Source organism: Cupressus sempervirens, chromosome 7 (genome assembly GCF_028749045.1).
Source record: "Cupressus sempervirens isolate cs-2001-9-10 chromosome 7, ASM2874904v1, whole genome shotgun sequence".
Classification (NCBI taxonomy): Eukaryota; Viridiplantae; Streptophyta; class Pinopsida; order Cupressales; family Cupressaceae; genus Cupressus; species Cupressus sempervirens.
Genome location: NC_143124.1, coordinates 385,528,661 through 385,551,097, shown reverse-complemented (window position 1 = coordinate 385,551,097; position 22,437 = coordinate 385,528,661). Strand labels below are relative to the sequence as shown.

Sequence of the window (22,437 nt, the reverse complement as noted above, 5' to 3'; positions counted from 1 at the left end):
TCAAACCCTATTGTTTTTTTTTTTAATAATTGTAAATAGCTTGTATTGAAATCCTTTTAATCAAAGGTTGACCTAACTCTCATTGAAGGACTTCACAATCTATGTAAATCCTTTAGCAAGGTGACATTATAAATGGAATAATCAAAGTCCTCTAACAAGACCACTCTTAGAAGGGTGAGTAAATCATCTAACTAGGTCACATTTAACAAAGTGTATTTTAACCTTTAATAGGGTTGGCTCCTAACAAAGCTCACTTCAAAAGAGTGAAAAAGTGGTGATATGTTGTTGGTGGTTTTTCCCAATTAGGGTTTCCTCGTTAAATCATAGTGTCAAACTTGTATTGAATATTTTGTGATGTTTTACATTTATTAAGTTTGTTATCTTAGGATAGTGAACTACTAGTAATTTTGTTTATCGGTATACAACAGAGACTGAGTTGTAGCTGGTTAATTTGAACAATGAATGTTTGATGTTTGATTGTTCAATTGGTACTTATGGACCTTGAGTAATTAATTTACACACCCTCCCCCCTCCCTCCCCTCACCCCTCTCTCAGTTATTCTAAACATTTGTAAAAATTGGTATTAGAGCCTCACACTTTTAAGAGAAGTTTGAAGGTTCTTAAAGATAAAGATCATGACTCATAAAAGGGAGGTACCAAAGTTGAACAAGGATAACTTTCATGTATTGAAAACATTGACGAGGATGCATATAATAAGTATCAAAGATGTTGTTATAAGATTTGTTGTCAATAAATATGTGAAGATAACTATTGTTCCTCTAACTTCTCAATAGCTAAAACAAAAGAAACAACATAATTAGGCAATGTTGGAAATTTCTTCAGCCCTAAGCAATGTCGAGGTTGATTATATAAAATAATGTGATAGTGAAAAGAAGATGTGGGCCAAACTGAAGACCATATATGGAGGAGATAACAATGTCTTGAGAGCCAAATTAGAGAGCCTAAGAGGTAATTTTGATGACATGAAAATGATGGAAGGTGAGAACATAGTACAATATTGTACAGGAGTTAAGGAAGTTGTCAATTTTTTTTGAGGAGCAAATGGATAGGTCAAAGATGAAATAGTGATAAGAAAGGTATTGAGGACTCTACTCCCTATATATGTCATTAGATTTTCTACAATACAAGAGTTGAGATGCAATCTAGGTAAAACTTTGACTTTAGAAGGTGTAATTTGTAGACTTACTTAATTTGAGATGTTTAACTATGATAACTACACACCCGCTACTATTAAATTTGGATTTAAGTCTCAACTAGTTCTTAGCAAAAGAAAAGGAAAACATGTGAAGAGTGACAGTGACAGTTCTGATGATGATCTTGATGAACTTGAAGCACGTATTGCAAAAATATTTGGAAGAGGTAGAGGTAAATACAAAGGTAAATTACCTATTATTATTTTTTCATCCAACAAAGTTGGTCATATTGTTGCAAGATGTCTTGACAAAGAAGACAAGGATGAGAGAAAGGATGCAGAGATGATCGAGAATACAAGAAGAACAAGGATGAAAAAGGTAAGAAATATTTTTATATTGATTAAGAAAAAAATAACACTTAATCTAAAGTAATGATGATGAAGTTTTTTATGTTTCTATGAAAGAAGATTATGATGAAGATGAGAAAATTGCATTAATTTCTTATGTGAACAAAAGTGATAGATGGATAATTGATAGTGGATTCTCTAATCATATTACTAGTGATAGAAATAAATTTGAGGATATTGGACCATACAAAGGTGAGTGTGTTAAGGTTGGTAATGATATTCCATGTGTTGTGAAAGGTAAAGGTATAGTTCAATTGACTAACAAGATCAAATGTGATAACGTTTACTGGGTAGAAGGACTTAACTATAATCTGTTGAGTGTTTCACACCTAAATAAATTAGGATGTAGAGTTGAATTCCATCATAGAAAGGCCAAGATATATGATGTTAATGGTAAGATGATTGGAAGTGGTGATCATGCAATAGATAACTTGTTCTATCTAGATTTATCTAATGAGACATGTTTGTTTGCACAACAAGAAGATGTTTGGTTATGGCACAAGAGGTTATTTCATGTGAATTTTGAAAATTTGGTGAACATTAGTAAAATGAAGAAAGTAAGAGGGCTATCAAAACTAAAGAAGCCTGGAAATACAATGTGTAAACAATGTCAATTGGGAAAAATGACCAAGTCTAGTTTCAAGAGAAAAACATACACATCTAGTAATAGTTTGGAATTGGTTCATACTGACCTATGTTGACCTGTTGATGTTCAAAGTTATTATGGAGATAAGTATTTCATTATATTTGTTGATGACTATTCTAGGATGATGACTATGATGTTTCTTAAAGCTAAATCTAATGGTTTTTAGTTATTTAAGTGTATTTAGCTAGAGTTGAAAAAGAAATAGGGAAGAGTCTAAATTGTTTGAGATCTAACAGAGGTGGAAAATTCATTTCCAATGAGTCAAAACATTCTACAATGATAGAGGAATTAAAAGATAGATGTCAATACCAAGAGCCCCTCCTCAGAATGGGATAGTTGAAAGGAGAAATAGATCAATAATGGATTGTGCAATAACATTGATGATGGAGAAGAATGTATCACATGAGTTTGGAGAGAAACTATTAGTATTAATGCCTATTCCCTTAACAAGGTAAAAGTCAAAAAAGGTAGAAATGCTACACCATTTGAACTATGGTATGGATATGCTCCTAATGTAAAATATTTCAAGACCTTTGGAAGTAAATGCCATATATTCAAAGATAATAGGAATGAAAAACATGATGCAAAAAGTGATGAAGGTATATTCCTAGGTTACACCACTGAAAGTAAATCTTACAAGTGTTCAAACTCCAGCACTAACAAAGTTGTGGAAAGTGCAAATGTGAAAGTTGATGAATTTGCAAAAAAAAAATGATGTTGAATGTAATGAAGAACCTAAATATTATAGTACATTAATATATGTGGATGATGGTGCTCCCAACACCCAAATGAACATGAAAACCAAGCTATGATTTTTCATAAGACATGAAATGACTTAGTGCAACAATAGGTTTTCAAGCAACAGATAGTGGGTGTCAAGCAATAGATTGAAGATGTTGAGTCCTAGATAGGTAATGCCAACCATCAGATAGATAATGTTGAACATGTTGAACGTGGACCAAACCCTAAACAAGAAAGAGAAAATGAACTTAACATTATTTTTCAAGATGAACCTATTGAAGAATAGAGGAGACTACCTATGCTAGCTAAGTATGTATGATGACATCATAAACTTGAACAAATCATTGGAGATGCAGAATATGGTGTTTTGACAAGAAAGAAAATAAGAGATTATACATGCTTAGTTTGTGAATTTGAGCCCAAATCAATGAAGGATGGTCTAGAGAATGAAGATTGAATTTAGGCAATGAATGAAGAAATTGAACAAATTGAGAAGAAAAATACTTGGACCTTAGTACTAGGACCAAAAGAAAACAATGCAATTGGAATAAAATGGGTATTTAGGAATAAGCTAAATAAAAATGGTGAAGTTACAAGGAACAAGGCAAGACTGGTATACAAAGGATATGCTCAAGAAGGAGTTGACTATGGAGAAACTTTTACTCATGTAGCAAGACTAGAAGGAGTTAGAACTCTGCTTGCATACTCAGACTACAACAATTTCAAGATATATCAAATGGATGTCAAATCTACATTTTTGAATGTTATACTTGAGGAACAAGTGTACATAGAACAACCTAAAGGATTTGTGGACCCAAACAAGAAGAATATAGTGTGCAAACTAAAAAAATCTCTTTATGGGTTGAAACAAGCCCCAAGAGCATGGTATGAAAGACTACATAATTATCTAGTGAATATTGTTTTTGAAAGGACAAATGATAACAATAACCTATATTTGATGACTGGTAAGAACAATGAAGTACTGATATTTGAAATTTTTGTTGATGACATTATGGAGGTAAAGAAGCATTATGCAAATCATTTGTTGATGAAATGAAGAAGGAATTTAAACTATCTATGTTTGGTGAAATCAAATTCTTTATTGGTTTGCAAGTATGTCAAATGAAGTTTGGTATTTTCATTACTCGGTCCAAATACATCAAGGAGATATTAAAAACCTTTGGAATGGAAGAATCAAGACCAATGAGCACACCTATGTCTATAGGACATAGATTATGTAAAAATGATGAATTTGTTGATGTGAACCAAACACTATATAGATCAATGATTGGAAATTTGCAATATGTTGTTCATAGTAGACCTGATATTGCATTAGTTGTTTGGATTGTTGCTAGATTTTCAAAAAATCCTAAAGAGAATCACATGATGGCAGTGAAAAGGATATTGAGATATCTAAAAGGTACATAGGACTATGGATTGTATTACAAGAGAACTGATAGATTTGAATTGGAGATATTCACTGACTTTGATTGGGAAAGAAATATTGATGACTGGAAAAGTACTAGTGGAGGTAAATTCTTTCTAGGAAAGAGATTGGTTTCATGGACAAGTGCAAGAAATAAAATTTTATTTCCTAATCAACAACTAAGGTCGAGTATGTGGCAGCTGCAATGTACTATTCAAACATTATGAAATTCAAACAATTGTTGAAAGGAATTAAAGAAGAAATTATAGATATAGTAGTTATCTATTGTGATAACACAAGTGCTATTAGCATTTCAAAGAATCCAGTGATGCACACAAAATCAAAGCGCATTGCTATCAAGTATCACTACTTGAGAGAACTAATCCAAGAAAAAGAAGTGAAGTTAGAATATGTAAACACCAAAAAAATAAATTGTAGACATATTCACTAAAGCCTCACATAAAGATTCTTATGAATATCTTAGAGGTAAATTAGGGGTGATTCCCCTAAGCAAAGAAAATTAAGGAGAAAAAGGTGAATTGCAGCAAATGTGTTAATCAAAATACCTCACACATTGAAGCAAAACTATTCTACTTTGGGAGATGCCTAAGGTAGTCAAGTCAAGTGAAGTAAAGTAAAGAAAAAGAGAATAGCACAATGGACTAGTCATAGATAGATGACAAAATTTAGTCAAACATGCAAATATCTACATAATCTAGATGCTTGAAATAATTGAGTGTCTTTATCATTGTTGTCAAAGAGGGAGAGAATTACCAAAGAGGGAGAGATAAACCTTAGAGGGAGAAAATCATGAAGAATGACACAAAATAATAAAGGGTGTTCATGAAATTTTAGAGATGAGAATCAAAATGAAATTAAGGATATTAGTCACTCATGGAAGTGAAATCTTTTGGATTGTATGGTACTAAAGAGGTAGTTTGTATTCATGTATTAGAAGATATATTGAGGTGTTTCCATCAATGTCAAAGAGGGAGATTGTTGAAAACTAACAATTGGAACAATTGTTGTGTTGATATTGATGTCAAACCTATTGATGAGACATATTTCTATCTAATCAAAATCTCATATCTATCTGAATAATGACAAGGATTTGAGAAGTTACTTATAACAATAACACCTAGAGGAAAGGTTAAGTTATGAAAAGGATGCTACAATAGACATTTGATTGGTTGGACTTTGATAAGTTATATCATGTTGATGCTCAAGTCTTTATAGTATAAGTCATGATTTATCATTAATGTAAAGCTTGATCGACAAATAGAGTAAAAGATTAAGGATTTCCAAGTGATGCTAGTGTCAACCGAGTTCTAGTACAAGCTAAGAAAATCTACTATTGATGGAGAAAGCAAGCTAGTTGATGTTGAGCCAAGAGTTATACAATAACCAAGCAATTCAATAATGACTAAGTGTTAGAACTTAGTAATGGTTGATTAACAATACTTTGAATGTGCATGAGGAATCATGATTTCCAGTCGACTCAGTTGATTTCTTGGGATATGGAAAGTGTGTTGAACATAAGATTGATGAGTTGGATCATCTAATTCAAGAAGTGGATTAGGTATCATACCTAAGATAGAATTTGATGGATGAAAAGTTTCTAGAAAAGGAGGAAGATGGATAAATACATTGAACCTATTGGATCAGATCGTAAACCCTAAGATCTATGGTGATTATGAAAAATGGAAAAGCTAGAATTACCTATTTAAGGAGGTATAAAGCCAAATTTTAGATAGACATAGAGAGATAGGTGGAAAAGAGACACACAGGGGTGAATGCACAAGTGTGTAAGAAAGAAGCAAGAGAAAGTAATGCTTGCACAGATGTTGTTGAAAGTTGATAAGTGAATATGAGAAGAAGGCTTAAGTTTTTTGGAAGGAAAAGATTGACTTCTTGAAGGGTTTCCAAGCGAGTCAAGGACAAAGATGACAAGGGGGAACTTATTAGAGATTTGACACATGAACTGAACATAGATTTGAAATTGCAAAAGTGATTTTTAATCATATAGGTCAAACCCTATTGTTTTCTTTATAATAATTGTAAATAGTTTGTATTGAAATCATTTTAATCAAAGGTTGACCTAATAGTCATTGAAGGAATTAACATTCTATGTTAATCCTTTAGCACGGTGACATTCTAAATGGAATGATCAAAGTCCTCTGACAAAGCCACTCCTAGCAAGGTGAATATATCCTCTAAACAGGTCACATTTAATAGTGTTTATTGTAAGCTCTAACAGGGTTGGTTCCTAATAGAGCTCACTTCAAAAGAGCGAAAAAGTGGTGACATGTTTTGGTTTTTCCCAAATTGGGTTTCCATGTTAAATCCTAGTGGCAAACTTGTATTGAATTTTTTGTGATGTTTTACATTCAATAAGTTTGTTATGTAAAAATCTAAGATCTCATTATGCTTTAAACAAAAGAGCCACTAGTGAACCTCAAATTTATTTACTTAAATTAACCATAAATTTCAAATCAAACATTGAGAACTAGTGCTTTTTCACCGTATTGGAGATAGGGCTGAGAGGTACTTGTGAAATAGAAAAACATTGCTACTTTGGAAAGAGAAACATTAATGTTATGCAAAATAATGATACTTTGCTATATTAGAAAGGGTGAAGTATAGACCATTCAAAATAGTGATTCTTTAGTAAATCACAAATAATATTGTTCAATAGTTGTGAGGTTGTGAAAATTAAGAGTCTCAAAACAAGCTTCAAAGTAGGTTAGAAAAAGTGCAAAAGTAATATATAAATGAAGGATGTCAATTTGGATCACTTGAAGTACAAAATATTAATTTAGACAAATGTTTGAGTTGGCATTTTGAGGGGAATTGTGTAGTAGACACGTGTGAAAATCTTAAGCTCATGAATGTGAAATTAATGAATAACAAGTATAAAAGATTATTAAAGAAGTCTAATTATTTCACACGAAGTGGCATCTGAAGATGAAAAGGAATTTTAAAAGAGTAGGCAAGCAAGTATAAGAATATTTGTACAATCCAGGAAAGCAATAAGTTCAAATTCTCTACCCTAGCATGAATTCTCTTTTCTAAAAAGAAAAGTGACAGCTAAAAAGGAATTTAGTGCTAGAAAGTTTAAAGAAGACAATGCAAAAAATGTTATATAGAAAATGCGTTTGGAAATATTCCTTGGATCTTCTTCCACTAGCACTATGGAGGATTTCATTGACAAGAGGGTGTAGAGATGCCAATCTTCCAATTTATGGTAGGTCCTTATTCTGGTATTTCTATGTTCACAAAGATGAGAAAAAGCCTGGGAATAATGCATGATTGTTAGACTTAGGTAAAATCGTTGTTCCTAATTTACTTATAGATGTTGAGCTTATGAACATCCTAGCACAACATTATGAACCAACAACCAGAATAATAAGAAAAGCAGATGGAATGCCCTTGTTGGTTATTACCAAGTCATGCATCAGAGAATGTTTTGATCTAAGCACCCAATCTCTCGCTAAAATTGACATATATCAATTTAAAGAAGACTATCAAAGGATAATGAAATTTTCTAGGCATAGGGAAATCGTGCATTTAATGACAAGAGGTCCAAACAATAGGTTAATCCAGTTGAGCATATAAGCCCTCATCCTATTGAATCCTTCATGAGTTTCTTAAAAAATACATACTATGTACAGTCCCAATTGTTCAAAGAGGATGAGAACCCAAAAATTCAGCTAGATTACATTTATATGTGTATGAGGATTCAAAACCCCCATGGCTACTTAGAGTTTGACTTTGCCAGTGAAATTGAAAGATTAATCCACATGAAATTAATAAATTGGAAAACCTCAAAAACTTTCAAGAACTATTCTTTTCTTTGTCATTTATGTTGGAATTCTTTAGAATAACTAAGAGGGGACATGAATCAATTATCCAAGTTCCAGATGTACAAATAAAACTTTTTAATACTTAGTAGACCCATATCTATAAGACTTCAATATGCATGCATCCATTAGATCATACAATACTTAAACTTTTTAGGTTATTGTCCTATGTCAAAATAAATTTGTAGAAATGTAAACATGAAACAACATAAGAACATTCACACAATTTGACTCAAGGATTTTATGTGGAAACCCAATTTGGGAAAAACCACCAATAACATGCTACCAATTCTCACTATTTTGAAGTGATGCCCTATGAAAGACCAACCCTATTAAAGGTTACAATACACACTATTAAATGTGACATGGTTAAAGGATTTCAATCACTTTGTTAGGAGTGAAACTTGTTAGAGGACTTTAGACCATTCAATTAGAATGTCACCCGATTAAAGGATTTACAAATGACTATTAGGTCAACCTTAATCCAAAGGATTTTATCCACACTATTATAGTTATTAGAAAGTAATAGTAGGACTTGATCTGATAAAAGCTTACAACTCAATTGCAGATTACAAATCTTTGTTTCAGCCCTCCATTTTGCTTGACATTCATATTCTTCGGCTCTTATAGCTTGTTCACTCTTCAAGCATGCATATTCTTAAGCCTTTTTGCTTTGCATGCCAACTACAATATCTTCTATTCGGCCACTGAATGGAGAAATACCCTAGACTCCTTGTCTTCCTTAGGTTCTTGCACATGACAACCCTTGCTTTTGACCAGCTATCTCTATAAATAGAGAATTTAGATCTTTTTCCACTTAACCAATTGTCCATTTTAGGGTCAGGTAGGATTAGGTAGGATTGAATGAATCTACCCACTATTCCATTTGATTCCTTTATAAACTTCCTCTACAATCTTCCTTTTATTCGTCACAAAATGGTTTTACCTTGAATTTTGTGCCACTAGTTCATAGTTATTTTCCACACACTTTACATAATTCAAGAAAACAAAATAGTCAACTTAGATTCATTAAATAGTTGATTTAACATTGTTTTCTTTCACTCAACATCTACACTATTTTGTCACTCAGCCAACACTAGTTCACTCGAAAAACACTAAATTTTATTGATGCTCAACACCAACTAAAATTTACTAAGCATATACTAAAAATCGCTCGACTCACACTATTTTTCATATTTTCTTAGCACCTCTTGATTTTCACACGACTTTTACTATTTTATGCTTGGCTTGCACTGATTGCTCGACAAGGCTTGGCAGACACTTATCTTACTTGATCTTCTTCCAATCTTAACTTGATTAATTGTTCATTTCAGACTTTAAGTAGATAAACAATACACTATAGTCTCAATGTCTTACTTGGTCTTAGTGCTTCTTTTACACACCAAACAACTCAACCTTTCTCTAGGTGCTATTGTTATCTCCTCTTTTCAAATCCTCTTCATCAATCAACTAAATGATAGCTTTCAAACAAAAATTCAATTGTCTTGTCAATAGGTAGCAAGTTTGACATCATTGACAAAATAATGATTGTTCCATTACAGGTTCTTCACTTCAAAACAATCTTATATCAACAATTTAATTCTCTTCCAAAATGTTAGCTAGTTTATGAATTCCATGAAATTGACCACCTTCAATGAAGAAGGTAATAGGTTACTAGTTCATAAGTGGTGTAGAGCTTGGCATGTACATGGAAAATATGTAATTTTAAGATAATCAAGGATCTATTTGTAGTGTGGATTAGAAGATTTCTCGGGGGGTCTATAACCAAGATACCTCAACAAATCAAGATTATGCTAAGACCCAAAGAGTTCCTACTTGAAAAAGGTTATGAGTTCAATTTGGGAGATTGGATTTGCAAACCAAACTACACGTTGATCAAATTATATGGGTGATGACAACCATCCCACAAACTTCCACTGTTTGTTTCTGAATGGGTATTTTTTTGGAATGTATATGGTAGTAGCTATGGGTAGAGAAGGAGATTGCTCAACCAAGGAAGAAGGGAAACATAATGCTCCATTTCATAAAGTTTGATGGTTTCATGGTGGATTACTATGTGTTGCGAGAAGTTCAAGAACATACTATGAATAATTTCTAGTTTATCAGTGATAAATCTAGGCAATATGATCCAAAGGAACATATTAAGTCTTTTTTTGCAAGTTACACCCATTAGCCAAATATGGAGGATGGTGTTCTCTGAAGTTGCAATGATGCCTTAGAAATAATCCAAAGGGTAAATAAATGAAGTATATTATCAAAGATAGAGAACCAGGGGTTGAACAATGTTCTTCCTCACTTCTATACTAAGTAAGAACTACAGGAAATCAAGATGACGAATGTATTAAAGATTTTGATAAAATGTATCAAGAGCAAATGAAATAGGAGAACGGAAAAGGTATTAAAAAAACATAGTCTCCACTCGCCAAGAAGAGAAGGAATTTGATTATGAATGAGTCTAACTCAAATTCTTTTGCTCATGTTCCCCAAGAAAATGTATCTAAAGAAGGTAGTACACCTTTGATTTCTTATGATGACTCGGACAATGAAGGAGGGTCAAATGAAGTTTCTCATATATTGAAAATTTTGAAGGAGAGTACAACATGAAAAACTTTGAAGAAAAGAAAAATAAAATATTAGAGGGTGTCGATGAATTACATGTGGATAACATTTCTTGCACCAAGGAAGAAGTAAGAGAGATTGTATAGAAAAGTGACATATCAATTGTTCCTAGATTATTAGTAAAAGAATTATTTTTACTTGATCAAGTTAGAAAGAAGAACGATCCTACTTTTATGTCAAAGTTTGAAACTCTTGATAAGGTGCATGGATTAGGGTTTGACCCTAAGGTGGAGACACTTTCTACATGGGTTACTTTCAAAGGTAATAAACCTAGGTTGATTGACATTTGTAGAGGTACAAAAGGCATGGCCTTAGTAAAAACCGTTGATAATACTAATCCTCTGATTATTGTCATTGAGATAACACACAAGGAAATGTTTAATCGTGCTAAAGTTAGACATCTATAGTACATAATTGTAGAATTGCAAAGAGAGAAACTGAGATGAATAAGATAATAAAAAAGATGGATATGAAGCCAAGGAGGTTAGAGAGGGAGTTGCATGAATTGAGAACCCCTGATTCATCTACTGTTATTATAGTAGCCTGAGTAACCAAGACAAGAAGATATGCACAAGGACTATATTCACAAGAACTTGGAAGTGATTTTTGTTTTTAGAGCAAAGATCATTTTTAAAAAGTGTGATGAGATGTATGAAGGTTGTCTAACTATAAACCATATGTTGGATTTTTTTAAGTAGAATAAAACTGTGTTGTCTGAACTTGAGAGGAAGGGGAGGCCTTCTAGATTTGACCTGTGTAGGTTCTATGAAGTGACCAAGAGAGATCTAGATTCCCCTTCCTTAATTAAATACAATTGATATTCTTGATGCAATATCTATGAATTTAAGTTACATGGACCAAGAATACTAAAAGATAGAGAAAAATGGATATCTCATCAGATCATTGGACCATTCTTGCTATCAACAATAGTAAGGAGAACGTTAAAGATTTGTAAAACTGGAGAAATGAATTGATAGTGTTACCCCAAAAAGCCATGGAAAATTTTTAAGAGGAAAAGGATTTTCAATTGAATATGTTTCATAAATTATTGGACAAGAAGATTACCATGGAAAATAAGTTCACCAAATTCTAGATAGATGTAAAGGTTACTGAAGGGACAAAATGGTTAGACTTGCAAACATTTATCCTAGAAGTGTCCAAATTCACATGGCCAACACATGCCTAGATTGCAAAGTAGATAAATGATTACATGGATGCCTTTGAGGAGGTACAAACTAATGCACCAAAAAATGAAGAAGACATGGATCAGGCTGAATAGCCATTAAATGCTTTAGTTTTCTATGTTTTATGATTACCTATGTAATTAGTTAGGATAGTTACCTTTTTAAAAATGTCTATAACTATGTTGCACCCCTTTTTTTTTATGAGAAGGGTGGGTACCAAGCCCTATATGTGTGTGTGTGTGTGCGCACACGCACACACACACACACACACACACACACACACACACACACAAAATCAGAGAATTCAAGCTATTGTGTGTGTGTGTGTGTGTGTGTGTGTGTGTGTGTGTGTGTGTGTGTGTGTGTAAGTTAGTAGATATAAGAGAAAACATACTTTTTACAAATGAAATAGAACAAACTGGATCTTATGCAATTTCTTGTTGGTATATGCAACTAACACTTCTCTGATGTATTTCCTTAAATACTAAAATCAATACAAAGATACTTTCTTTACTTTCAATTAATGTATTTGATTTTCAAGTTACTTGCATTCTTTATTGTCCTCTTGGATTCAAGCTATTGTTTGATGGATCGAAATTAGTGCATGCTCTTGATTATCATGTATTTCACATATTTGTCTAATTGATCTCCTTTCATTGGGGTTAAAATCATTTAGACTAAGGTTTTTATTTCAAGTTCTCTGTCCAATATCTGATTGTGTACGTTGTCTCTGAAGAGTTTGATAATAAGATTATGTAAGGATTGACTCTATTTACCCAATGTTGGATTAAGGACTAATCTTGCATATTTCTCCTAAATTGAGATATGGTAGTAGTTAGTGAAGTTCTTTTCCCAAGAATTGTACAGAGATTGATATTCTTCTAATCTCCTATAAATATTTCATAAGCATTTGTCTCATAACTCTGATTTATCCTTGACAACTACTTACCATCTCAAGAATGTCACTTAAGAAGTCTGAAAAAGTAACCCTTAAATAAATTTGAAGAGTTAAGATATAGGTACACCTATCTAGGTTTTGTAGAGCCTAAAGAGGAGAGTTTGATCATTTAGTACCAATCCCATCCATTGACCAAATTGTGTTGGATATCCCAACATTGAGTAGGCAAGCTCATAGGATTCCAACCAACAATTTGAGTAACCAACAAGTCCTTCCAAATACCTTGCAAACAAAGAAACAAGTTAAAGTTGGATGACCATTTAGAGACCTACCTCGGTTAGGTCCCTATTTTGGTGTCTCCACCTCCACAATAGAGAAATAGATGCGATAATCAGTCATAGATAACTGAATGGATAAATAAAAATAACAATACAATGAGAAATAAATGAGTATAATATGCTAACAAAGACACAAGTGAGCCGAGAAGACTCTCCTTAATAGAGGAGGAGCTTAAATGAGAGTGATGGAGCCAACTAGCAAGGTTGGGAGCTTAAAAAATGGTGTGAACTTGCAAAATATAATGCATTGAATGTGCCCAAGAAGATAGATGAAGAGCCAAGAGATTGAATGCACAACCAAGAAGCCCAAATGAAGGTGAAATGAAGGGTGTAAAATGCATCTAAATGGAACCCTAAGCAGATGAGCCCATGATTTGGGCATTACCAATGTAGGTTGGTAGTTCTTAATGCTCCGACAACAACCTACACATTTATAAATTCACAAATGTGAGTACACCATGTGAATGTCTCCACGAAGTGCACTTGTCCAAAATTGTTGGGCTTGTGGCGAGAATCTCATAGTGGTTGGTGAGTTGGTGAATGTTGGTAGGTGGTGACAATTTGAAGGATTTAGGTCTTAGGCTAAGGTAGAGGAAATGCAAAAATGACATTTTATATAGGTGTGCAAAATTTAAGCCATTACAAAGACCATCGTCAGACAATTTGTTGTACTCATTAAGACCAAAAAGTTGCCATAATCAAGAGATAAATCAACTAGATTATGAGAGCAACATCAAACAACTATATTAGTCATTAAAAGAAAGATAGACTTTAGATGAGAATGGAATGGAAAAGTGCATAAATACAAAACAAAAAACAAAAAAACACATATCTATGAAATGTGGATAAATGTAAATAGATTTTGAATTAAAACTGATATCTATGAAATATGGATAAATGTGAAGAAATTCTATATTAAACCTGTGAACATATGTATAAACACATGATAACAATGTAGAAGAAAGAGTAAACTTGTGTGCAACATTGCCAGCATGCATATATTTTAAATCATTCCCTCAAAATAAATTGAAAATTAAGAAAAATTAATATCTAAATACAAATTTCACTAAGGTCCTAGTGTTTCATCACGTGTTCCAATGGTTGTGATAGCAGTTGTTTATTTGATACTCACACTTATTGATTTAATACCCACACTTATTGACTTAATATCTAATTGATAAGTAGGAGATGATTTCCATAGCAAGTCAAATTGTGATATTGCTATCACAATTTAATTGTGTAGTTTTTGAGTCAAACTCATTGACCCATATTTCATGAGTAGTGATTCAACATGAAACCATCTCTCATGAGAATAAATGGAACACTTAACGCTCATTGGATCTAGGTGATGCTCACAAAGGTAAAACACCAAGACTTCCCGAGAGGTCCCCTGTCCCTGTACTACTCCAGCTTGGAATGTTTTTACCACATTGCACCAATGACTTTAAAGTTGTTGGTACAGTTATGACAACCTGGAATTAAATAAAATAAAATATACCTGTAATTGTACAAATATAGGTACACTATTTGTACGACTATTGGTCTCACTTTTAGTTTGGGTTGTTTTGGACATCTTAGCAAAAAGTATGTCGTTATGGCATAATAATTGATGGTGTGGACTAAAAACCTTAGTTATTAAGTAGAGTACTTGCCAAATAAACTGATATAAAAAATTAAAAAGTAATTCCAAATATTCGTATAGCATTTTGATAAGCTCATAATTAAAATGATCAAGTACTAGGTCCTCTCCCCTGTTACAATATAATAAATACCAACTGTGATTTACTGGTGTGGATTAAATATGTAGAAAACAGAAATTCTCCAGAATGCATACAACCCTAGCTTCAAGCATGCCTCTCACAGTTAACAATAGGTAAATAGGTCAGAAATAGTTAATACAAATGCGCATGCAACTGAAAGTTGAAAAGTAGGTCAGAATTAGTTAATAAATCTACCCAGATCTGACTCTGTTTATTTGAGGTTCTTCTGTAAACACCGAATGCAAACGAACCTCGTGCTTGTACGTACCTTGTCTTCAATGAGATTTAGTTGAAAAATATAAACACTGCGCAGACACCGAAAGCAGCAATAAAGTTCAAACGATTGACTATGACCTGTAACCTTTCAAGCAACGAGAACGGAAGTTTACTTTAATGATTTCAATCACTTTCTCTGCCTACTTGTTCTTAAAACAGTACACCAAACGATGTGACGAGGGATTTCCTTTTCTCAATCAATTCGGAATCAAAATGCTTAGGTGCCATTTGTCTTTTCTTCTACTATGCTCCTGGTGTGAAGCTCACCCCCATCATTGGAAAAATGTTCAATTATTTGATTTCTTGATTTAGTATTTGATTGTTTAAACTCGACTTAAAAGTCAATAAACAGATCTTATAACTCCAATTCAGTAAGCATAATAATTATCAGAACCTTGACTGTTCAGACAAAAAAAATTTTTTTTTGGTTTTCTAATAAATGTGATAACAATTATCCTATTAAAATTGAATTTTCAACAATAGTTTTTTTGTGATATTTTTGAAATTTTAGTCTATTCGAGTTGAATCTGGTGAGTATACAAATGGAGGACTACATTTCTAATATAAACTGATTACATTAATAAAAAGGTTCAAACCTTTACACAGAAAACCTTCAAGCACATTGATCCAATGAGGGTTTCAATCATAAAGCCAACAAACAGTTTCAACAAGAAGGTTAAACTTGTGGATACTGAAGATTAACAATGACACAATGCCTATGATCACAATGGATCAGCAGAAGCTTGAACCTTGATGATGACAACAATAATATAGCATTTAAAAAATACTAAGCCGTGAAAAAAGTTTCGACAACATTTTTTAGCATGATCTTTTCATAATACAATAAAGTGACAACCAGGCTTCATTACAGTTACAAGTGTCATCTAATGTTACATTTTCTGCTTTGAGATATACCTGGACCTTTTCACACTGCAAAACCATCACCAACATGGTACACTGGAATGCTATTATTTATTTGCTTGGTAATTCGGAAATCAGTTCACTGGAATTTCGTTATTTACTTGCTTGGAAATTCGGAAATTTTAGTCTGTTCCAAACCAGCTGAGTTTACAAATAGGGGACCTTATCTGACCCCATCTGAAACATGAACAAATTTCATTAATACAAATAATCCAAACATGCAGGGAGCACAAAACCCATGAGTGCACCGCCTAATGAGGTTCTCCACCACAAAGTCGATGGCTTAAATGCCAACAGATTTGATGACAAGGATAGAATTGCTAACAGTGTAGATTGACGAGGACACGATGCCTACAATCGAAATGACTCAACAGAAATATGAACTTCGATGGTGACACAAATTACAATGTCATTTTTTAACCAACATTATATGCCATGATAAATGTTTCAACACAACATTTTGGAACATAATTTCCTTTCAATAATTCAATACAATGACGAATGGACTTTATTACAGTTATTCCGTCATATAATGATACATTTTCTCCATACGAGATATGCTTGGACTTCTTTACTCTGCAAGTCCATTGCCAATATGGTACCATGGAACTTGCGTTATTTATTTGGGTTGAAATGATTATCATGTAAATACAGTTGACACAGATGAAATTCTTCTGGTTCTGTAGGTTGGTTTGTAATAAGCAATATGGTTATGGCTTGACTAGGAACATAAATATTTTTGAGCATGGGTCTAAAACTGTATAGAATAATGTTTCTCGGGGATTTTGATGCTGATTTAACCATAGACTGGTGTTAGGATATACATCTTGCAGTCATGCGGCTCAACCTTTGATGTGAGACTGCCCTGTAACCTCGTTGGAAGGTTTCTGTGCTGCAAGATCAAAATTGACATAAATATAGTCAGACTTAACATATTACTTTAAAGCTAAATAAAGTTAATATTCTTATGCTATAGTTTTTGCTTTTATTTAGTGGAGGGCGAGAGCTTACAGTCCACAAGTCTCTGGCTTGAATAACAACATTAGGGGAAAGACCAATATTTTGCCATTGAGCAGTGATAGAAGCTGTTGAACTACTTCTGTTCCACAAGATTACAGCAACTCTTTTGTTGGTGAGCGGCCCAGCCCACACCTAAAATTGTCAAACATCCATAGATTTAAGAAACCACTCGCTTTTTCTAGAAAAAGATAATTATAGGTTCTCAAATAGGAGTGAAAAAAATTGTTGTATACAACTAAACAAGAAAAGCTCCATACCTCAAGGTTTCCTTGCTGGCTCACTTTCTTCCCCTGAACACCTAACAAATCTACATGCAGGCCAAAAGGTTTGGTAATTAAGATATAAGTTAACTAGAAACATATAGCCTAGTAGTTAAAATTAATTAGATGAAATTCAGAACCTTGATTGACATTAATGACTTCTTTGTTGCCCACTATCTGTAAAATTGCTTGGCTGGCTGTCCTAACATCACAACCAATCAACAAGGGTGCCTGCAAGAGAGAACCATATATTAAGTTGTAGTTGGCTTGTCTGCAAGAATGTTTGAATGACAAATAATTTATTAGGAATTTAAAATTTTTAATCCAATGCAAACATTTAACATCATAAGGGATGATAATTTCAAAAAAAAAAATATAACATATTTTCTGAACATTGGTTCTGATTTTTCAAACTTCGTAAATCTAACACTTTGGGAGCATGTGAAATTGTATTTATGGAACCTTAAACATATCTTTACGAATGTATAACTTACTACATTAAACGTGAACTTCTTATGAATGGACATTAATCTGTTTATAAATCTGATATTTTGATTGTGAAATTGTACTGTATAACTCACTAAATTAAATATGAAATTCCTATGCATAGACATTAATCCTCAAACTAAGGTCCAAGTGTCTTTAATTAGGTATTATTGCCTTTTCCAAACTTGCCAAGGTTGTGAATGGAACACCCTGAACTTCTTAATCCATTATCCTTGATATAAAGGCCAAATAGTAGCCTTTCGCAAAATGCCCAATTGTATACTAGCAGAAGCTTCCAATGTTAGTTACCTTCATCAAAGCCCATATACTGAAATGGGACCTGTATTCCTCTATTGACATCCCACCATTTCCAACCTCCAACATGTCGGGATCTGGAATTGACAATTCAAGGTCAAAAATAGTTAGAATCACAGTTTTGAACTTACAGTAGTAGCTAACAGAAGAATTTATCGATGGAGGAGGAAACTAACCATTCCATCCACCGGGACCTGCATATGCAGCCCACTGATTATTCTGGTCAGCTATAGATGTAACGCTGCAATAATGTATACAAAGATATATAAGTTGTCGATTCATTTCTCGCTGGAGAGAATGAAATTTGTCTAAATATACCCATTATATTACCTGTCCCAGTTGTCCTGTATGTCTCCCGTAGTTCTCCAGCTGTTTGCAATTTTAGGCGCCCATGTAGCAGGATTCTGGTCACCCCTGCCCATCAAAATAGAAGCTATGAATTTTGAGTACTATTAACCAAAGCTAGAAAGTTTCCTCGACTGTTCAATAAGTTTAGAGACCATTATTCACAATGTCTTCCTACCATTCACACATTGAATAGAATATAGGACGCCCTGATTTCCTGAGTGCTTCGCTCATTGTTGGGTACCTGCCCATTTTGCACAAATTCAGCGAATTCTGCCAATATGAAGCCTAAATTTACATCTAGATAAAAAATATTGACCAGACACATCAAAAGTATTGTGCACCTCTTCCGAGCTTCAATGGCACCATTATAGCAATTATCATATTTCAAGTAGTCGATTCCCTGCCCATTCATCAAACAAATATGAGCTTTTTAGAGTAAAAACCAAGCCTGATTTCTCATGTCTAATAGAAGTCCCGTTTTAAATTTTAATCTGATCCAAGAACTTTGCGTTTTGTTTCAAGGACATTGTGGATTCATCCAAAGTACAATATAACGTTGTTACTAGATCAGAGAATGACACAGATAGTGTTATACCCATGAGGCAAATGTGTTAGCATCTTGTTGCTCATGTCCAAGGGAACCTGGCATTGTTTTGCTGCATGTATAAGATCTGGTTGAAAAAGTCAAACACAAAACTCAATACTATGAAACAGAGCATTAGCATATTTTTATTGTGACCTGTCTAACACTTGAACAATTTTGACTCATCTAGAATAGCACACTCACCCAGCATCAGAATATATTCCAAGTTTAAGACCCTTAGAGTGAACATAATCTGCCAAAGCCTTAATGCCTGAAGGAAATTTTGAAGCTTTAGCAACCAGATTGCCCTGTCATGTATAAGAAGGTTATGAGTTCCTGTGAGATCTTAGTTTCCTTATCAATAAGTTGAATGTTACAGGAAAAGTAATCAGAAACTGATCGAACTAGTAGACTATATGGTATAGATATCATGGAACAAAGAGTGTCACCAATGACTTTGAGTACTGTTATATTAGATAACATACATAATGATGGTCTTCTCCTATTATCTATTGATTAATGTATATATACCTGCGCGTCTCTGTTTTGCTCAGCCCAACAATCATCTGGTAGTTAAAAGACAAAACCATTTCTTTTATTAGTATAAGTTATTGGAATAGGAGGGACCGCATACAGTTCACGCTTAGAGATATAGTGACAGAAGAAATGCAACATATCTCACCTATATTTACATATAAATATCCAACCCTGGATAGCCCTGTGGAGACCAGAGCATCAGCTGTATCAAGCACATTACACCACGGCCAATGTCAAAGTGATTTCAAAAGAATTAACTGACAAATGAAAAGTCCTGAATATGCTCAAAGAACTAAATTAACCAACAAAATTTCTATTTTATATTAGTCTTAACATTCAGAGGACATCTTTACACCTAACTAGAAAATGAGGGCTCCGCTTATTCTTCATGGATGATCAACAGGAATGCAAGACACGTCTGAATCTTATATTAAGCTCTGCCCATAAACTAGGAAAAACGTAATCTAGTCGGTCATAGCTGATTGATTCCAAGAAAAAATTGTATGTTACCTGTTCCACGAACAATATTTTCATCAACAGAACATCCAAAATGATTCCAACTGTTCCATCTGAATCCAGGAAACAATGACATACATAGAATTAGTGTGGGTAGTAAGGTCAGCTAGGTGTATTAATCTTGTTTTGGCTGAAAGTGAAATGACAGTTTTCCGTGTATATGACTAAAATAGAATGAGACAGATCTAAGATTTATATCATCTTCATCTTGCAAATCAACTTCTATAAAACCTTTGAGTTGCCCATCTATCTCCTCATTCGGGAAAGTTTTGCGGGATAGATATAGGATTAACCAAAAATAATTCTATCGCCTAAACAATGAAGTTCACCTCACTGAATGCTTGAAAACCAGAAGACGAATTCAAGCAATGATCAAATGCAACTATTTGTTTCAAAGTTCTAAGTTTGATATTATCAATAGTAAAATATCAACCTACCCCATTTGAGGCCTCCTCCCAACCCCATTAGAGGCAGCATTCGTTTGATCACAGAAGACACAAGCCAAAAGACTTACAAGCAAAAAATGCACCACTTTCATTTTTTCCCAAATATGCGAAGTACATAGAACCAATCAGGGAGTAGTAGTGCTTTTATAACTGAGCTTCCCATTTATAAAGTGTCATAGACTCTTATCATGAACCACAAATCCCATTTTTGTAGGTTACCTAATTAGATAAGCCTTCCAAATAAGATAAACATCTTGTTACAAGATAATCAGTGTCATATGAGTTAGCAAATTTTAATAAACTATTGGATAAAAACCAAATTGAAAGTAAGTCTAAAATTGCGTAATTCATAAGTTCGGTATCAATTCTGTCTTCTTCATTAAATATTCTCTTTATAGATCACTAATATAAATGATTAGATTCAGTTACAAATCAGAAGTGTTCAATTTTTAAGTTTTTGTCATTTCAAACATAAGAGATAACTATAACATATCACTTGTAGCTCAATGAGAGGCGAGGATTTGCATTAACTTTCCGAAAAAGTTCTTAGCCCAATGGGAGGCAAGGATTTGCATTAGCTTTCCGACAAAGTTCTTAGCTTATCTGTAGTCTGAACACACAATGGTTGAGGTCTTTTTAAAGAGGATGAGATAGCTCCGTAACTCCTACTTGAAGCTGGGCCATCCAAGATGAGTCATAAACATCCTATTTACTTCCATCAAACTTCTGATAAACGTGTCAGATTTGATATCTTGCATTGCTTTTCCCAATACGAGATAAAAGGGTCAAAAGACAGGTGAACTTGGTGCATCAACATCTATCTTTAAAAGATTCCAAGTCATATAGCCAAATTCTTTCTTATGTCATATAAACCGCCAAAATGACTGGCACACATTTATGGTGTCATGAAACTGTTTTAGATTTAGATGGTGAGTAGGTTCACAAGCTTGTCTTGGTGTTGGTTTGCCTACAATATGGTAAAATGGACAAAACTGTAAAAACTCATCATTTATGGAGAAGTAATTGTGCAGCCAGAGCATCGCCAAATATTTTATTACTTGCATACGCTAGGTTTCAGACCTTAATGTATTCGACTGATAAATATTCTAGTCCTTTGGGCTGTGAGTGAATATGCCGGATACAATATACATCCGTCTTTAATGCAATTAGGTAATCTGCAGGGATCTTGCTGGGTTTCTGATTCATCAACCTTCTATTGAGGACTTCTGAACCTTACATTTATGATTTTAAGAATAATGATCGCTATTGTTAGGTTCCATTCATGTAGGAAGATGAGTTTCATGGAAACCTAAATAGGTTTTCCTTTAAGTTTATACTTTAAAAAAGAAAATGACGAACTAATAAAGATTCATTGAAAACCACCAAAATTAATCATAAAATAAAAGCGAATGTTCTGATCAAGACTAGTAATCTAGAGTAGTGTAAAAACCTGTTATATTGTACGGTGCATGTTAGGGCAATTAAATCTAAAACACGTTCTCCACGGCTTCTTTTTTCAAGGAAAAACTGTCAATCATTTTGATTTCTGATATCTGCTTGCACCGTCACATGTCCCCCACTGTTCCCGGTAGTTGCCAAACTGTAGCTGACCTAAAGACGGTGATTTCTGTAATGTTTCTCCTGCTCTGTTCCCATGTGTATTAAATTGTTAATG

At 33.5% G+C, this 22,437-nt stretch overlaps 1 protein-coding gene across 1 annotated transcript; it reads right to left on the bottom strand.

Moving 5' to 3' along the window:
• Window positions 1-16,709: 16,709 nt before the first annotated feature.
• LOC149547102 (alpha-galactosidase-like) lies at window positions 16,710-21,369 on the bottom strand. Its single transcript, XM_089791516.1, has 15 exons — window positions 20,754-21,369; window positions 20,311-20,369; window positions 19,946-20,002; window positions 19,795-19,829; window positions 19,468-19,571; window positions 19,276-19,351; window positions 19,022-19,080; window positions 18,856-18,921; window positions 18,663-18,746; window positions 18,509-18,573; window positions 18,327-18,409; window positions 17,672-17,762; window positions 17,529-17,578; window positions 17,263-17,403; window positions 16,710-17,143 (listed from the first exon to the last, which is right to left on the bottom strand). The coding sequence occupies exons 1-15, from the start codon at window positions 20,852-20,854 to the stop codon at window positions 17,048-17,050; spliced, it is 1,167 nt and encodes a 388-aa protein (XP_089647642.1). The 5' UTR covers window positions 20,855-21,369; the 3' UTR covers window positions 16,710-17,047.
• Between the last annotated feature and the right edge of the window lie 1,068 nt (window positions 21,370-22,437).

Excerpts from the sequence above, each read along its gene's own strand:
- LOC149547102 (XM_089791516.1), bottom strand. The coding sequence starts at position 20,854 with ATGAAAGTGGTGCATTTTTTGCTTGTAAGTCTTTTGGCTTGTGTCTTC. Across the intron at positions 20,370-20,753 it reads GGGAGGAGGCCTCAAATGGG|ATGGAACAGTTGGAATCATT; the intron begins GTAGGTTGATAT and ends TCCTGGATTCAG. Across the intron at positions 17,579-17,671 it reads AGTCATTAATGTCAATCAAG|ATTTGTTAGGTGTTCAGGGG; the intron begins GTTCTGAATTTC and ends GCCTGCATGTAG.